Source organism: Zootoca vivipara, chromosome 10 (assembly GCF_963506605.1).
Source record: "Zootoca vivipara chromosome 10, rZooViv1.1, whole genome shotgun sequence".
Classification (NCBI taxonomy): Eukaryota; Metazoa; Chordata; class Lepidosauria; order Squamata; family Lacertidae; genus Zootoca; species Zootoca vivipara.
In genome coordinates, this window is record NC_083285.1 from 44,014,077 (window position 1) to 44,032,881 (window position 18,805).

The 18,805-nt window shown below is 42.3% G+C and overlaps 1 protein-coding gene across 2 annotated transcripts; it reads right to left on the reverse strand.

The window, feature by feature from the left end:
• Positions 1-364: 364 nt before the first annotated feature.
• Positions 365-16,947, reverse strand: EIF3L (eukaryotic translation initiation factor 3 subunit L). Of its 2 annotated transcripts, XM_035127463.2 has the most exons (13): positions 16,801-16,947; positions 16,224-16,272; positions 14,627-14,837; positions 13,902-13,981; positions 12,879-12,940; positions 12,213-12,282; positions 11,632-11,705; positions 10,504-10,675; positions 8,386-8,540; positions 6,870-7,040; positions 3,754-4,251; positions 2,021-2,101; positions 365-588 (listed from the first exon to the last, which is right to left on the reverse strand). In XM_035127463.2, exons 1-13 carry the CDS (start codon positions 16,828-16,830, stop codon positions 550-552), a joined length of 1,692 nt encoding a protein of 563 aa, XP_034983354.1. In that variant the 5' UTR covers positions 16,831-16,947; the 3' UTR covers positions 365-549. The 2 variants fall into 2 exon arrangements, with proteins under 2 accessions (XP_034983354.1, XP_034983356.1); XM_035127465.2 differs by lacking the exons at positions 13,902-13,981; positions 16,224-16,272; positions 16,801-16,947 and having other exon boundaries at positions 14,627-14,705.
• Positions 16,948-18,805: the final 1,858 nt, after the last annotated feature.

An 18,805-nucleotide genomic window follows, 5' to 3' on the forward strand; every position in this document is an offset into this window, starting at 1 on the left:
CTAGTAAATTGGATTGAACTCACATGACATCCTAGAAATGCCTAGGAGACATATAACCAAGCCCTTTCTTTCTTTTAACAGTATACAGCATGTCAGGTCTCCTTCCTATGTTAGGAAACAAAGCAACAGGGGAAAGGGCAGGTGCAAGCTTTTCATTGTAGGTTTCTTAAAAAGAAGAGACAGCATCTTTGGACCACTTTTCAAAGTAGTGGATGGCTGTATTAGTGTCCTCATGTGTGCTCTGTCTGTCAGCTATCCCTACACACCTCCCACAGATATCAAAAGTTAAGATATCAAAAGAAGCTAGGAAATTGGCCACCTCCCCCTGAAGGGACAAATGAACTATAACTCCAGAGACACAAGAGATATTTCACTCATTTAATTAGATTTCTTAGTCCTTTTATATGAGCTCAGCTGTCTGCTATCCAAATAAAAACTGCAGAGCCCTACAGAAAATTCCAAAATTCTTAGCTCATTCTCTCTCCCCACCCCCCGTTTGCCCACTTAACAGAAAGAACCAGGCGGTTGATGACGAGTTCAAGACGACTTTCAAGGTCTTTGGCCCATCTTTTTCAGAGTGCGATTCAGCTGAAAGAGACAGACATCTAATTACAAGGAAATTCTTGGGGGCAGGGTAGAAACACACACACACACACACACACAAAAAAAAATTGGTACTATCCGAACTATGCACTGTGCATTCAAGGATCTGGGCACCATGCAAGAATGCAAAGTGCAGACATGGGGAAAATTAAACCACTTAGATCCTACCAAGATGGAGAGATTTGAGGTCAGAACACAGAAGAGTTGAACATCAAATAGAAGTTTGCATAACTGCGTAAGTTGCAAAGCATTACAAGGATATTGGGTAATTTAGTATTTAGTAACAGGCAGCAAAGCGGAAGCGGCTTTGTCATGCTGGCCACATGACCTGGAAGCTATACGCCGGCTCCCTCGGCCAATAATGCGAGATGAGCACGCAACCCCAGAGTCGGTCACGATTGGAGCTAATGGTCAGGGGTCCCTTTACCTTTAACAGGCAGCAAAAGGCTCCCCTAAGCTAACTTGTGGCCCCCCAGTGCTGTTGGACTTTTAATTCCCATCAGCCCGACCTGGCAGACAGAGATAATCAGAGGTGTAATCCAAACGTTTGGAGGGCCACAGGCTCCCCACCCCTACCCTAGAGTTCATATCGCTTAAGAGATGCTTACCCAGTCTTAAACAAAATCATGCCCTGTCCATGTTCTTGCATTTGGGAAGCAACCAGCCAGACTGAAGTAGGCTGCATAAAACCTGTACCCATGGCTTCAGAATCTTCCTTCAATGTATTTTTGCTTTCTTGGACTGCATTTTAGAATGCCGAATACCACTCTACTACTATCTCTTCCTCTCCTCCATTCTGTGCTACATATTCCCAGTTCTTTCCCTATTCCCTAACCTAGGAATCTTAAAAACTCAACACTTAACTCACTGCTCACCTGCAAATCTTGTATTTATCCTTATTCTTACATGTTTAAGTAATGAACACAAGTGCACAGTACAGCAGATGATGGCCATCTGTTACCAAGAAGGGCACTCTTCCACCTGTGGTGCTGTGCTCAGTGCGTTTGGTTAAGCCAGCTCAAGGTGGCACTCTCCATGTGAGTCTAAACAACACAATGGCCATTTCCCCATCATAGAGCTTTCATTCCCCCAGGTGGGACTCCTGGTGATGCAGCGCCCTCTGTGGGAGAGCTGGAACAACTACACTATGTTCCCCCTTGGCAAGCAGCAGGAGACAGAAGAGGGTAGGTGACATTGGGAGAACTCCTTCCACTGACAGATAGATGGCACTGCTGTCACCTATGTTTTCATTTCTGGCATTCATAGCAATGCTGTTTGGATTTCACTCTCTCCTGTACAGAGAGACACAGCTGTTCCTCAAACCCTGGCTGAAAGCGTGCAGATAGGTCACCCCATCAAATTTTGCAAATGATAACATTTTAGTAAGTTTCGCCTGCTCATTCAGCAACTAGCTTACCTCTTCAAACTTATGGATCTGGCGGATGAAGAAATCCCCATAGCGGCGAGCAACCTTTGTGTCTGCGATGTGGATCATGTCCTGCCAGGAGATAGGCAACAGTAAGGAACAGCCCAGGGGTGTTAACAGGCAACAGCTCTGTATGAAGTTCACTCTAGCCTGGAACTAGGGGTATTTTTTCAGATAGGCTCCTTCCTTACTGAAGGAGTGAGGCCAACATTAACGTCTTCTTGGTGCCAGGTAAGATCTACATCTTTTCCCAGGCATTTGAAATAATCTGATTACTTGGCTATCTTGGTCCATGAACACTGTGATGTTTATTTATTTTTTTGTTGATGCATTATTAATTCCAAGCGGCTATCAATGATTTGTATATTATAGATAGATACCCTGTTTCTCCGAAAATAAGACATAGCCATAAAATAAGACATAGCAGGATTTTTAAGCATTCAAGGAATATAAGCCATACCCCGAAAATAAGCCATAGTGATAGGTAGTTTAACCTTGTAGGTTAAACTGAACCATTCTTAATAAAAAAAGAGACATCCCCTGAAAATAAACCATTGTGTGTTTTTTTTAAAGAAAAATAAATATAAGACGGTGTCTTATTTTCGGAGAAACACAGTAGATAGATATAGATATAGATATAGATATAGATATAGATATAGATATAGATGATATAGATATAGATGATATAGATATAGATATAGATATAGATATAGATATAGATATAGATATAGATATAGATAGATATTGCCCACTTTCTGCAAGTTGCCTACAGACTGTTTTATGATGCCACAAATAAACATAACAATACTCCATACTTATAAAGAAGAAAAGGATAAGCCTGTCAGATAGTAAGACAGGGTGCTTCAACCAATGCTCTCTCCATTGAAGATGTCCTTGTATTCACCCCTCCCTAGGAAAATGATATATATATATACACACACACATGCAACTTCATCCAAACAGATGAGAATGGGAATTGATTTGATGATGGTGTGTATCAGATATCAGGATATAGCCCTCCAGATGTTCATGGGAGCTGGAAGTTGAACAACATCTGGAAAGCCACAGGGTTCCCATCCCTTGTGTATAATCACTAATGTATATGCCTTTAATCTGATGTATTTGCAGAAGATGAACTGATGGAGAAAACTGAGTGAGTGAGGGTAGTTGATTTCTAAAGGTGGGAGTGAATAGAACTCTTTGGGACAAGATTCATAGCTTTGTCCCTTTTAGAATGAAATGGGAGAGGGAGAGGGGGGCTGATTGTACTGGAAAACAAAGTACCTCCTATGGTAGGTGGCACTATGGATTTTTAAAAAGCATGCATCTATTCTTGGGAGAACCTCTAACCTCTGCCTTTCTTGGGTTAAAGCTCGTTTCCACTCCAGGAACTCTGCAGTGAAGAGCTCATTCCTAGCAGGTACCTCTGGCTGCCTGGAGATGGGCGCTCTAGGAACTCTGCAGGAAGCTGCTTTCTACCAAGTTAGAACGCTAGTTCATCTAGCTCTGTATTGCCTACTCTTAGTGGCAGCGAACCCAGACAATAGCTTTTCTCAGCCCTACCTGGAGACCCCAGAGATGGAACAAGAGCCCGTTCGCATGCAAGGCAGATACTCTACCACTAGTTATGGTCCTTCCCCACGTCACCTATGCAATCTGACCAACCCGGAAAGCTTCCTATAAGGGACAGAGAGACGTGAACAGACAGCCGGGAATGGGCAGACCTTGTCAATGTAGAAGTCCACCTCAGAAGCAGACTGGAACTCGCCATCCAGGGCAGAGATGCCGCTTGTCCAGACCAGGTTCTTCATTTTGTGTTTGAAGACGAGCAACTGGATACGGAACTCCTGCTCTGTCAGGTCCAGGAAACCGGCTAGCTTGGCAACTGGCATTGTGGTGTAGAGCTTCAGGAAGCTGCGGATGGTAGAAAGCTGGGCCTGTTGCTGGACCTCATCGGCAAAGACCTTCAGCTGCTGCAGGAAAGGCTCCTTGTGGTAGTTGGGGTGAACGTTGTCATAGTTGGGGACCACAGGGGAGAGGAACTTGGGGCAGGCGTAGCTGAAGAGCTCTTCGTACACTTGAGCGTCGCCTTTCTGCATGCGCAGCATCTTGTCCCCGTATTTCTCTCGGAGCTGCAGGTGGATGCTTTCGTCGATGCGCATAGGGTACATGGTGAGCGCAATGGCCAGCAGGGCGTGCATCTGCTCGTTTTGTTTGTTGATCTGTGACACAAAGAAAGCTCAATAGAAACACTCTGCTCCGTATTTTCAAATTTCCACGTAAGGACTCATGCAGCACAGTGGCCAAAAGTCTGAGTGACAGAAGCCTCCAGTCAAATCTCACCTCTGCTTTGAGTTGACAGGTAACTTTCACGGTGACCAAAACAGAATAGACAGGCACACAGCCTGAACTGCCAGAATTAAACTGAAAGCTGCCATTGGCCATTTCGCTACACAGATTCAGGCAATGGAGTCACTCTTACCCTGCATTTCCATAGTAAGGCCTATGTGCCCTTGCACTGGTAACTGAAGAGTGCCAACTTCAGAAATGCCAATTAGGAGTGCCTTAGGAAAGCCACTATTTAGAGATTACTAGGTTTCTTAAATGTTTTAAATATGTCTTATCTGCCATATATTTTAAGAAACTAATTTTTGCATGATTGTTCCCAAGATCCAAGTGCACATTTGCATTTATGTTTGGATACAATTGGATGCAGGTTTGAATCAATATGGCAGACCGAACCTTTCAAAACTGCACTGATTTTTTTGGTTTCTTAGAATTTCTGAGCAATGCTGGATATGAGGCTGCTAGTATAAAATACACAGAATAAAGTGTATTATTTTGCAAATTTGTTATTCCTCTCTTCCCCAGGATAGAAATGTAATAAATCAATCTTTTGAGTCTCTTCCTCCCAGCTGCAGAACAGGAATAATGATACTGATATACAGGGTTGTTGTAAAAATTACTGAGATAACGTACACGAAACATTTTCTACAAGTATTACTATGTGAACCTAAGCAAATATAATGGTGCATTATTATAAAAGACAAGCATGTTACTAACCCACAGGGAGAAGCCCAGAAATACATTGTCCGGGGGGAGGATGTCAAGAAAGCTTCCTCTGGCTATTTCCCACCTATTCTTACTCTCTATTACTTCCCTCCTCACCCTTCAGTTCCCCACTCAAAACAAAAGTTACTGAACTGACCCAAACACTCTCTTCCCACTACAATGAGACAGGTAATAACCAGAAGTGGAATGGCCTGGGTTGAGTTGCACCCTGACTTCTGAAAGATTTAATCAGCTGCATTCTGGAGGAGTTTGGCAGAAGATGTGAGACCTGCAGGTACTATAAAATCTTCTAAAATACTATAGAATGAAGCAACAAGAGTTTGTGTAAAACAGTGAGGTTTAAGGCCATTGTACTCGCACATTGCTAGCTGACTAAAATACTGCAAATAAGCCTTAGTGGGACAATTACAGCCAAAGATTCATCATCCATGATACCCAATACTGACTTACTGGTTTTAGAGATCCAGAGAACAAACTCAACACAATTAATGAAGAGAGCAACGGTTTTGGCAGATCAAAACAATGAAGCTGTTTTAGTTGTCTCCTACTATTGCAAGTAGGATTAATACAGTGAAGGGGTGGGGGTAGGGGGGGTGAATACACACACAGAGAGAGGACATCACAGCTGGTATTAATGCCAGGGGAAAGTGTGTGAGCAATGTAACAAGAGACAAGGTCAGATTAGCAGAAGAAAGCCTTGAAGGTGAAGACTAATTTTGATGTGTTTGGGGCAGACAGTAAGGAGCCAAGGAGAAACTGGCTCCTGAAAGATTTAATCAGCTGCCTTCTGGATTAAGATATGGGTCCCAGGAAGGCCAGAAAGTCTGTGACCAAATCAGGCTTAACTGCAGGTAATATAAAATGTTTTTTAAAAAAAGAAAAAGAAAGAAAGAAAGAAAGAAAACAAACTTGAAAATCTGGTTAGAATGCTGGAGGCTAGAAATAACAATAAAGCAGTGATCATGGTGTAGTCCAATTAAATACAATGGGAGTTACTTCTGGGTAGACAATACATTAAATTACTCTGGAAGTAGAGGAGCATGGTTTGTTTTACACGTAGCTCTAAGACATAGTTTGTTTAGCCTAACTATGGTTGCCTGAATGTGCAAACCCAGCCCGGCAGACTAAGCAAGGCTTATTTTCTGCCAACAAACCATGATGTAAAGTCCATGGGTAGGCAAACTATGGCCCGTGGGCCGGAACTGGCCCGATTGCCTTCTAAATCCAGCCTGCGGACAGTCTGGGAATCAGCGTGCTTTTACATGAGTAGAATGTGTCCTTTTATTTAAAATACATCTCTGGGTTATTTGTGGGGCATAGGACTACGTTCACTTCCCCCCTCAAAATACAGTCCGGCCCTCCACAAGGTCTGGGGGACAGTGGACTGGCCCCCTGCTGAAAAAGTTTGCTGACCCCTGTCCTAGTTCATTGCTGGCTTACAAATCAGTTGTGTTTTAACTGTTGTATGGAGTTATATGTTGACCAAACAGCCATGCTTCCCCCACCCTGATATGTTTGGCTACCTCAGCAGCTTACCATGCTACAAAAGTCAAGGGCAGCTGGAAAACAAGCCATACTTTAGAGAAACAAGTCATGACTTGTCTCCTTTTTTGTGAGACAACTTGTGGTTAATTGGAGAAATGGAAGTTCAAACAAACAATAGTTTAGCATTGTGTACAAATTTGGTCTGTGCCTGGGAGGAAATAATCAACAGCATCAAGAAAAGGCGCTCGGAACAGAAGCAACAAGCGACTTTTTACCACCTTACCATCTCATACTTGTAGGTTGTCCTCTGGAACATGCTCTTGGTCCTCTGAATATACAGGAGGATGTTTGCAAAGACACGGATGGCATCTTGGTAGCGTCGCATCATGAGGTATGCAAAGCCAACGTAATAATAGGTCGTGACCTGGCACTCTGGCACTCGTGAATACATACTCTGGGAAGGGAAGAGATTCAAGTGAGATGCCTGGAGGGAATAATTTTCAATCACTACTGGGGACAGCTTTCTTCCAAAGGATATGGTGGAAGGATTCTGCTCAAGTACCTTATGTTAGAAAGGGGATCAGTGGTAGTCCTGAAGTGGTACAACAGAACAGCTCCATGCTATCTTTTTAAACCAGGCTTGGGGCATAATATATTATTTATTCCAGTTTTACACTGGGCGTGACTGTTGCCTTTCTAATAGGTGTGACATTTTATTTGGTTTACTAACAAACCTGAGCAAAATTTAAAATTTATTTATTTTTCAGCATGAAAAAGGGTAATGGGGTGTGCCTATTTTCCTACAGGTGTACTAACATTTACACTTGACACTCCTCAGTGCTAAGATCCCATGTTGTGTTCTCAATTCAATGTACTTGGTCACAATGGCTGACAATGCAATTAACACTTTGATACATTTATCTAAATATGGCATTCAGGAATGGGTACTGGGGAGAGGGCAGGTAATTCCTGAGGTGGAAAACAGGACTGGCAACAGTGAGAAATGGGCAGGTCATATCTGTAGCTTGCCTTCTCTGAAACATGCTCTTGGTCCTCTGAATGATATTGGAGAAGTACACAAAAAGCATCATGGTGCAAAGGATAAAACATCCAAGATAACAGGCCTCCTAGCACTTAGGTACTTCAGAATATTAACTCAGGGAATGAAAGGAAATGACAAAACAGATGCTTTGAAGGAGATTCTTTGCATATTTTCAAATATACACCTGTAATTTGGAGAGTAAAAAAGGTTTTCAGAAGAGCTGGATTCTCAAAACTCCCAAGTTTTGACTGTGCATAGAACTGAAAATGAAATATTTTTCACAGCAGAGTTGTACCTTGAAAGTCGAACAGAATCTGTTCCGAAACGTTTGGAAACCAAAGCATGACTTCTGATTGGCTGCAGGAAGCTCCTGCAGCTAATCGGAAGCCGTGCCAGATGTTCGGCTTCCGAAAATCGTTCGACATCCAGAACACTCACTTCCGCTTTTCGATCGTTTGGGAGCTGAAACGTATGAGTTCCAAGATGTTCGGCAACCAAAGTACGACTGTACCCTCCATGTACACAAATTAGCTCTACACTCAGCACTTAAATGGGGCAAGAGAGATTTATATTTGACACACATGACAGCATAGGTGAGAAGAGCACCCAGAAATCATCAGGTGCACAAACCTCATTGAAATCCAGAGGACTCCTCAACAACAAAAATGAGTACCAGTATAACACCCCAGAAAAGAACAGGGATGTTCTATTTTAATGCTCTAGCATCTGGCAGGATTTGAGTCCTGTGCTCTGTTACCTTCTTGTTAAGTTCAATGTTCTCCAGAACCTTGATGGCTTGATAGTAATCTCCCAGGAGTGAATGGAGGCGCAGCAAGCCCACAAGACTGAAATAGCCCAACATCTTATAGAGAGAATGGCGGCCATACTCTCCAGCTACACTCTCAGGGTCACCTAGGGGAGGGAAATAGTATTTGCATATTTAATAGGAATTTGAAAGTACCACTGTGCATTCTATAGCAGGACAGGGGAGAAGAGACCATATGCAATCTTCAACATGTTTTATAATCAGCTTGATCAGACAGAAATAGTTTATTTGGATTCATCTATGGTAGTAGAGGCTAGAGCAAGAACTGAAAGTGTTTTAAGAAGCCTCACAGGAGTTTGAGAATTTACTAGTTCCACTGAGACATTAGAAGAATCAGATCCTCCCGTCGGAACAAACATCCCTATTGTGCAAATTAATCTATCCGAAATAAGCACCATCCTCTGGTTTTGTACTTACAGTCACTACTACATCAGTGTACACAAACGGAGTAAAAAAAAAAATCAATTTCAACATATATAAAAATGTAAGAGTAAGGAACGAAGAGCCTGACCTATTTTTATTCAGAAATAAAACCAATGGTTTCAATTGGTTTCAAGTTAGTATGCAAAGAATCATGTCAGTACAGTGGTACCTCGGTTTATGAACACAATTGGTTCCGGAAGTCTGTTCATAAACTGAAGCGTTCATAAACTGAAGCGAACTTTCCCATTGAAAGTAATGGAAAGTGGATTAATCTGTTCCAGACGGACCGCGGAGTACTTAAACTGAAGCGTTCATAAACTGAAGCGAACTTTCCCATTGAAAGTAATGGAAAGTGGATTAATCCGTTCCAGACGGGTCCACGGAGTACTCAACCTGAAGCGTACTTAACCCGAAGCATGGGTGTAATTGGTCCCGGAAGTCTGTTCATAAACTGAAGTGTTCATAAACTGAATCGAACTTTCCCATTGAAAGTAATGGAAAGTGAATTAATCTGTTCCAGATGGGTCCGCGGCGTTCGTAAACCGAAAATTCGTAAACCGAGGTGTTCATAAACCGAGGTTCCACTGTAGTGGGAAACTGGTGGGCTTCCAGATGTTGATGGACTAAAAATCCCATCATCCTTGATCACTGACCATGTAGACAAGGGTGGATGGAACCACAGTCCCACAGCATCTGGAGGGCCACAGCTTTCCCACCCTGAATTACGACCTAAGGCTGCAGCCCTAACCCCACTTACTTGGAAGTAAATCCTATTAAATTCAATTCAACTACTTCTGAGAAGACATGGTTAGGCACTCAGTAAGCTCAAGGAACTCAGCAAGACTGACTTCTGAGTAAACTGGCTGAAAACTGCACTATAAATGCATTGGAATGAAAATAATCCATATTATGCTATCTCGAGCATGCAGTTTACCAATTCAACTGAAGTAATTTACCACTAGTAAATTGTTTTTATGAACTGTTGGTTGTTTTATGTATATTTTTCATCTTATCATTTATAGTCTGCTGGTTTTGTTTTTTTAAAAAATGAGTATTTTATACTAAACTGCTAAGACTCATGTTTGATTAAAAGACCTACAAATATATTCAAAATGCAGTTTCCTTCCTGGCTAATCTGCACACTGGCTAAACCCAAGCATTATATTTAAGACTATTTAGCTTCAGGTAAACAAAGTGAGCAGGATAGAATTAGCTTAACAGGCTTGCGGATTAAACTGTACCTATCACACAGATAAGGAGAGCTATAGCTCAAAGCCTCTCAGTGATAGGATTCTGCAGAAAGAAAATTAATAAAGGTATTGGAGGAGAAAACCACAACAAATTATGCTACTTGTCGAAAACGACACACATACAGAGCTGGTTTTATACAAGTGAGTTTATACAAGAGAACTTACAGCCTCTACAGGTTTCCAATCAGACAGGAACTCAGGGAATAAGGCTTTGTTTTATTATTTAATTTATTTATATATTGCTTTTTCTTGATCATGGAAACCAACACCTTGTGGTGAATGCATGGTTCTAGGCATGGTTCTTCATGTGCCTTCACACCACAACCTAGAACCACTTCTATTCTCTCTCTAACATAAACCTTTGATTCCTTCTTACCTCCACTGGTGTAGACCTCTAGTTGCCGATTGATGTTGGATTTGTCCACCAGGGAATGCAGCACATTGAGAACGCTGTGGACATTCCAGATCTTAGGGTTTGAACGCAAGAAATCAATTTCTTCATCTGACTTCTTGGCTGTCTTGCAGCGGTACTGACTGAAGGACTGGAACTGTGAAGGAATACAGAGAACAATGTCGGAGAAAACTGGGTCAGTATATATGTTCACCTCCAATAGTTTGTGCATAGAGACAGAATACAAATCCCAAATAAATAGTTTTCCAGAGCAAGACTCGAAGGAAGGCAATTTATTAACATGCATGCCCAAATAACAGAGGTCTCTAACTAAATAGTATTTTAAATATGAACTTTGGGCAAGAAAAAAACTCCCAGACGTTTCTTCACCCAGAAGTAAAATGGCAGCTTCAAGAAGACATCTGTGATTGAAGCTGCAATCTTATACAGTGGTACCTCTACTTACGAATTTAATGCGTTCCGAACGCACATTCGTAAGTCGAAAAAAATTGTAAGTCGAATCCCATAGGAATGCATTGGGAGAAAAAATTCGTAAGTCGAAGCAACCCTATCTAAAAATTCGTAAGTAGAAAAAATCCTATCTAAACAGCATCCAAGATGGCGGACAGAGCTCCATTCATAAGTAGAAACATTCGTAAGTCGAGTCATTCGTAAGTAGAGGTACCACTGTATACGTTTTCCCTGGGAGTAAGTTCTGTTGAACTCAAGAGGCTTACTTCTAAACAGACATAGGCTTGGACGGACTCTTGAATGGCTTACATGTTTTTTGTATCTGGAATCTGATTTTCTTTGAAACAGAATGTAGATATATTGAACAGAAAATGACTTAAGTGAATTGCTAGCTGCTTTGGGTGAGATTGTTGCTTAAAGTTGGAATTTGTTTCCATGCTGTTTTCCCCGATCCTCCATTCTTGTGGCTGCCATATGGGCTCGGGACTTCTCATTGAGGGTTATTTATGTACTAAGAGCCAAGCAAAGTAAGAAGGTACATAACCCTCAATGTGAAGTCCCGAGCCCATATTGCCTGGTGCACACTTTCCAGTTGACTACAGCCAGGTTTCTATTGTGGCTTTCAAACTTAAAGCTACACACCTGATAGATGAATTCATCTATGATATCCCAGAGCCACTGGTTGGGCAGTTCCAGGGGAGCTGGTCCATCTGCATCTAGAGAAGAACATTCACAAAGGATTTATAGTGCTTAAGAGACTGAAAGAGCAAGCCAACCTCCATGATGTTGTCTGCTGGAGGAAGCAACCTGCATGCACAGAGAGCTTGGCAGATGAAAAGCTACCGTCAGTGGTATTCCAACAAGTGGTAGAAAGAATAGTGCTTTACAACAGGGTATCCTGGGGTGGAGCAGAGCTGGCTATGGATCCACAGTTTCTCTGTTCCCCCAAGAGGGGCCCAATCTAGGTCCTTAGCTGTACCTGACTTGAGGTGACATAGCTAATTACCCCCATTGCTTTCAGTATGTGTGGGTGGGGGAGGGGGATTAAACATAAAAAGATCTGCTGGACAGAAAAGTTCAGCTAAACAGCCACCAACACTGTTTTGTGCATGGGTAGGATAGCATTCTAGGTTGATTAAACCCGCTCCTGGTATATAAACTATCCCTGTTTTCTCTTTCACAATAAAAGAAAGAAGTTATATGCACAGATCCTAGGAACTCACTGAGAATATAGTTGAATAGATTGCAGTAGTTGTAATATGACTCAAATCTCTGTTCCAAAGATGGACCACCCTGCAATTAAAAAAAGAATCAGAGTTGAGATGGTATATAGCAGGCACATCCGACTATAGGCAGATCGTGATCTACCGGGAGATCACTGGACATCTGTGGTAGATCACTGGCTCCCCCCAAAGAAGCTCAACAAGTTTGGTTCCCCTAAAAAAAGCTCAACATTTTCGCCCTTCACCCCCCAAATCAGGGCTTCCCTTCCTAATAAAAGCTCAACAACTTCGACCTGAAGCCCCCAAAAGGAAGTAGGTCACTGCTAGTCTTTAACTCTATGAGTAGATCGCAGTCTCTTGGGAGTTTGCCACCCCTGGTATATAGCTTAGGACAGGCATCCCCAAACTTCGGCCCTCCAGATGTTTTGGACTACAATTCCCATCATCCCTGACCACTGGTCCTGTTAGCTAGGGATCATGGGAGTTGTAGGCCAAAACATCTTGAAGCCCGCAGTTTGGGGATGCCTGGCTTAGGAGTTTAATTTTCTGGGCTTCAAATACTAGCTGAGCATCTCACCTAATGATAATCCCAAGTCAAAACAACCCAAGTATTCAAGGTGGATAAGCAACTGAGTAAGTCAATTCACTTTCCATCACAGTACTTACACTGACTTTAGCATAGATGTGTCTATAATACAGCTCCTTGTACAAAATCAGGAAGACAGCATCTTCAAGAAAAAATAGATATATTATCTTATTTAAAATATTTGCATCCTATTTCTTCACCCAATGAATTGATTCAGTTTCAAACAGCTTTTGCCAACCCGCTGCTCACCAACTTGGCTGGGGCTGATGGCAGGCGGGTCCCATTGGGGGAAAAGGTGATAATAATGGTAACAATAGTAACAACAACAACAACAAATCCAAAATATTTGGAGGACTCCAAGTTGGTGAAGGCCGATACAGAACAACTAAACAAGATCAAAACCACATCTAGATGCATAAACCTTTCCAATCAACAGCAGTAATAAGACAGAAAAGGTGCAGTAGAAACGTAACAGAATAAATATCATGATGAAAAAGAGAGGAAAGTGTTCCTCTCAAAAATCCCATCAATTAAAAACTCTCTTCTCTGCGCTCAGACATTTATGAAAGAAGTAGGAATCTGCGATACTAAAGGATCTAGACATAATCTAAAGGCTCCTTTGTGACCAAGCAGAAACATGTTTCTTAGAACCCACACAATGGTGATCGTAAGTCTCTAGATTACATAGTACAGATGCTTTCTGTCTCTTTTCTTGCCACCTCCTCAATCTAACTTTTTGCAGTTAAATTAATGTAGTTGAATTAACTGTCAGCCAATCGGCCACTACAATACAGAATAACTGTATCACAGATGTCAAACACAACTAAGCATTTCCAAGCATAAGTGGGGGCCCAAGTGAAAATGCAGCGCAGAGTAAAGCTTGCTTCAGCTCACTGCAAATGCCCAAACTGTCATGATTCCATTTTTATTTATTTTTAATAGGTTAACTGTTCCAATGTATGACAAAGGCCATAATGAGTCTTTACCTTAAGGGAGCGATAAGAGAACCTGCAGCCCCTTCAGAGCTCCATCAGTTCTGGAGGGCCACAAGCTCCCCATTACTTTTCCTTATTAAGCTGACCAAGGGAAAGGAAAATACTTACCATTTCCAACCTGCGGTGCAATAGCCTCTGCCTCTGGCCATGGTGTGGTTTTAAAGAATCTTTCTGTCAGTTTGGTCCAACTGCAACACACAGAAATGTTTAGTAAATCAAGTGCCTCACTCATCAGTACTAAAGAAACAAAGAAATAACATGGTCAATAGTCATTAAGTCATTGCTGTTGCACCTCGCATTGCTTTTTCCAATTTTTTAAATCAAGCATATGTAAATATGGATTACTGATTTGCTGTGAGAAAGAAATCTACCATCTATAGACAGCAATAGCAAGACTTTTCATTTACACATGTCTGTTGGTGAGACCTGAAGGACCCCCTTCAGAATGGAATGAAAAAAAGTCTTCTTCTGTAAGGGCTATAGCTCTGCAGCACAGAAACCCCCAGGTTCAACCCCAAGCATCTCTGCTTAAAAAGATCCTCAGTATTATGGCTTAGAAAACAATCTTCCAAAGATCTTGGACAGCCACTACCTGAGATGTTTTGCCAGAATAAACAGAACTAGGCTAGTTGCATGATTGAGCCAACAATATAAACCAACTTTTACACAAACCTCAGCTAACTTCCCAGAATTTATAAACAAGGCAACTGCTGTGCATTTTTGTCCCATCAATTATTTATTCTCTTACAGGTGTTGATGTGAGGGACTCGATGATACCACAAGACATTTATATTGGCAAACTTCATACTTCCCTGAGAAACACTGAATCTTACCTGTTTTCATAGATGTCTTGGATCTCATAAACCTTCTGATCAATAAGATCACTAGATACACGACTGGCCTGAAGCTCATACACTTTCTGGTCAATCAAGTCAGACACAGTCTTGTGAAAGTACTGGATAAAGTTTTTTATCACCTCAGGAATCACTTGATAGGTTTGCTGCTCATACTGTCTTTCATAGGCAAGATCCTGTTTTGGATCTCCTGTGAGACAGAAGACATGAAAGCATATTAAAACAGAACAGGAAGATGTAGAATAAGGTGGCATTCCAGATGTTGTTGAATTCAAAGTCCCATAATATCTGCCAATCGTCATACTACCTGGGGCTGATGGAAATTGGAGTCCAACAATACATGGAGGGCTACAGTTTCCCCACTTTTGATGTAGATTAATAGGAAACAGTTTGCATTCCAACCTTCAAAATCACTTGGCACTTAGAACCCCACTTCCCTTCATAATTACTTTACATGCTTAATTTCCAAACATCCATACACATTTCATAAAAGAATACTGGAACCTAGGAACAGCAAGATCGTTTTAATCCAAGAAATACAAATAACCATCATGCTTACTAAAAAGAAAGTTTTAGGTCTCAAGACATTAAATTTGGTAAATAGATATAACTCAAGTTAATCCCCCTCATACTGAATAAAATACGAGAATACAAAATCAGTAACAGTTTATTAGTAACTTTGCTCTGTCAAGATTTCCCTATTAATTACTACTAATGGAAGGAGACAACATTGAGGGTAGCAAAGTAGCAGGAAGAAGGACCCTCATCAAGAACCTCAGGGATGGGAAATATATGGTGCTCCAGATGTTGGATTACAATTTCCATCAGGGAATTATCCCTAACAATAGTCAGGGATAATACAAATTTTAATCAGAAAAGTACCTTATCTAATCTTCCCACAAGAATTGTCAAATTCAACCCAGGAAAAAGTTTGGTTCTTTTAATAGTAGCCCAAAACAGAAAATTACAAACCATGTTGTAGAATTCTGATGCAGCACTTGCTGCTGGTAAAATTCTCTTAGCAACTTTTTGTACAGCACCCCCTTCTTTTATTAAATATCAGCTCTGGCCTGTGTGTATCCCACAATGTCCCAGCCTAATGTAGCATGAAAACATCTTGTGTAGCATATCCACTTTGTCAGCATGCATAGGGAGTGGGCAAGGTCCATGTGTTTTCTTGGTACTCCAGGCCTATGTGGAAGCCTCATTCCATATGGACACTTTTTTCAAAAGCGGCATCCTGTTTGTGGACTGCCCTCCTGTTACAAGTACATTTCCAGTTTGGCACCAAGTGAAGATATATATCTGTCTACTCAGGCTTTTTAGATTTTTAAGAAAAGAGTGGGTGGTGGGTTAACCTTCTCTGTTTATCTGTTTCTAGTCTAGTGTTTCCTGGTGTTTAAAAAAATCCCAGTTTTTGGTTGTTGTACTACAGCCTGAGATGAGAGAATAACAAAAACATTATAAAAAATGTGTGTGAGGTGTTAACCCAAAAGATCTTACAATTTAGCATCAATACCGACGAAGAGCAGACCACCATATTTTTAACAAATAAAATATGAACGAAAGGGCTCACCTGTGTGCATATCATACTCCCCTGGATAAGTATAGGGATCATATGAGCCCTGAAAACAGAGAAAGACCAGAATATCAACACACCTGGCCAGTGTCGAATTTACGTATAAGCTAAACAAGCTATAGCTTGGGGCCTCACTCTCTCGGGCCCCCCAAAAATATAAGATAAAAACAAATAAAATGAAACCTACATACAGCAACCGTGTTTTGTGTTGTGTATGGGCCTATTAGAACCATAAATTACCATATAGCATATATTCAACACAAAAAACAGCGACAATTTGTTGTTGACAAAGGACAGCCGGACATATGAAGGGCCCCATTACCTTCAGTAGCTTAGGGCCTCATCAAACCTAAATTCAGCCCTGCACCTATGCTTTGCCCTTTCCCTACTCAGATGCGGACTGCCAGCTAACCAGCCTCGCCTTTCTGGGGCTGCTTGGCCGCCCGACAAAAACCACCCTCACCGCCTCCCAATGCCAGCTAGGCTGCACTCGCACCCCAAAGGCCGGCCAGGCAAGTTATTTCCACCCGCCGACCAAGACCCCGGGTGGGAAGTGAGCAGGCGAGGCCGGTACCTCTTCGTAATCCTCCGCCGGGTAGGACATAGCGAGGCTGTCGAAGCGAAGGCGAAAGGAAAGCACACCGTCAGGGAGGGAGCGTTGCGGCAGAGAAAGCGCTCCGGTCAGCAACCCGCGCTTACTTCCGGTACTGACCGGAAACCGTCGGCGGAAGTACTCCGGGTGTTCGTCGAATATTGGCTATGGGAGGAACGGAAACGCAAGAAGCGGTTCGTTTGAAGCGAGGCTTAACGCGGGTTGTTGTGGCGCAGCACGACTGAGGATGAGCCCCGCTGGCGCATATTGGCGGGGTATAAGCAGATGACTGAACGGGAGGGGTTAAAAGAATGAGGAGTGCTGTTGGAAAAGACCGAAAGGTGCATTTAGCGCGGCATTCTATTTCCAGCGGCCACCAGCCAGATCGAGGAAACCTGGTGAGAAACATCTCTTGTTTCTCACAAGGTATCAGACATTTAGAGGTACACTGTCTCTGAAGTTGGAGGCTCCATCGACTTGTCGTAAAGATGGCCATAAATTTACTCATCTAGCATAGATTTGACCCATCCCCATTTAAAGCCATTTAAACAGGCAAACGATGCTGTCTGATTACGAATCGGCGCAAAGTCAAGGGAAAAGTCACCCCGACTTTTCAGTAGCGCCATTCGTGCAGGGTGGACTAAGATTGATTTAGATCCCTATTGGCTGTTGCAGCTGTCAATCTTCCCCTTGGTTTGTCGTTATTTCGGGAGCGGGCGAGCGTAAAGGAAATCTTTGGTTGAGCGCCGTCCCGGCCTAGTCAAAATAGTTTTCTGATCAAACTTCTGGTTTCCAATGGCAGCTGGCAAGACCCGCCATGTGCGGGACAAGAGCAGTATAAATACGAAAGAAGAGAGTCCCGTCACGTGACATCTTAAGTAATTTATTAATTACGGCATGTCAATCAAATATATTATCAAGGTACCGAGTTAACATAGTTACTGCTCTAGAAAGGAAAATTAGTGTAAACAAAGAAGACCAGTCAGGTTAAACTTTATTACAGCAGGGAATCTATTAGGGTCATTGGAATGGCCACAAAAATCCTTTTTGCAACATGGTGATCACAGTGCTGGGACCCAAAAGGGCCTTCAAAAAACAAAAACAAATTTTGGAAGGTATTGGAGACCACAAAAACCTCTTGGAGTTTCCTGTGTTAGGCACCCCTTGGTTTACAGTTTGTTTTCGTTCCAGTCTTTTCAAAAAGCCATGCTCCTTATCGCTAAAAAGTATAAAAGAAACTTCCCCCACCCCCTGATAGTGTTTTTAAATACATCATGGCAAGCAGCAATTCTGCAGATAGAAATGCCGCAATCTTAAAGGCTTCACCTGTTGAATTTGCACCTGCAAAGGCCCAGAATGTACCTTACGGCTTCTTTCTGCTGCAATTGCTTTGAAAGCATTTCTTAAATGGGGCAAAAATAGTGGGGGGTTTTAGGGAGAAAGCACTTCAACGAAAGGGTGTTTTAACCTTGCTCTATAATGCAAATCAATGTGGATTCCTACATGTGAAAAGTGCAACAAAACGAGCACTTTGCACATGACCGGAGCTCAAGCCGGCCATCCCCTCCTCCCAAGATACTCCATTTTACTTCCCTTCCAAAGTCAGCATTCCCACCATAGCTGCCAAGTTATCCCTTTTTTAAAGGGATTTTCCCTTATGCTGAATAGGCTTCCTCGCGAGAAAAGGGAAAACTTGGCAGCTATGATTCCCACCCACGCACATCTAGCTTTTTTATTTAAAAAAACCCAAAAGCAAAGAAAACTATTATTAACATTAGCAGCGTGTCCCATCGATGTAGCCCCGCATATGGCGGATTCCTGCGTGGTGGCTCCTTCCTCAAATAAAACATCTCTTTGGCTCACGACCCCTCTTCTGACGTTATTTGCCCCGCCTCTTAGAGCCGCCCGTCTTCTGCCATTGGCTACGCGGCGGCTACTGGCGGCGGCGGTCAGTCTCGCTCCTCTCCCCCCCCCACTTCCCCGCCCC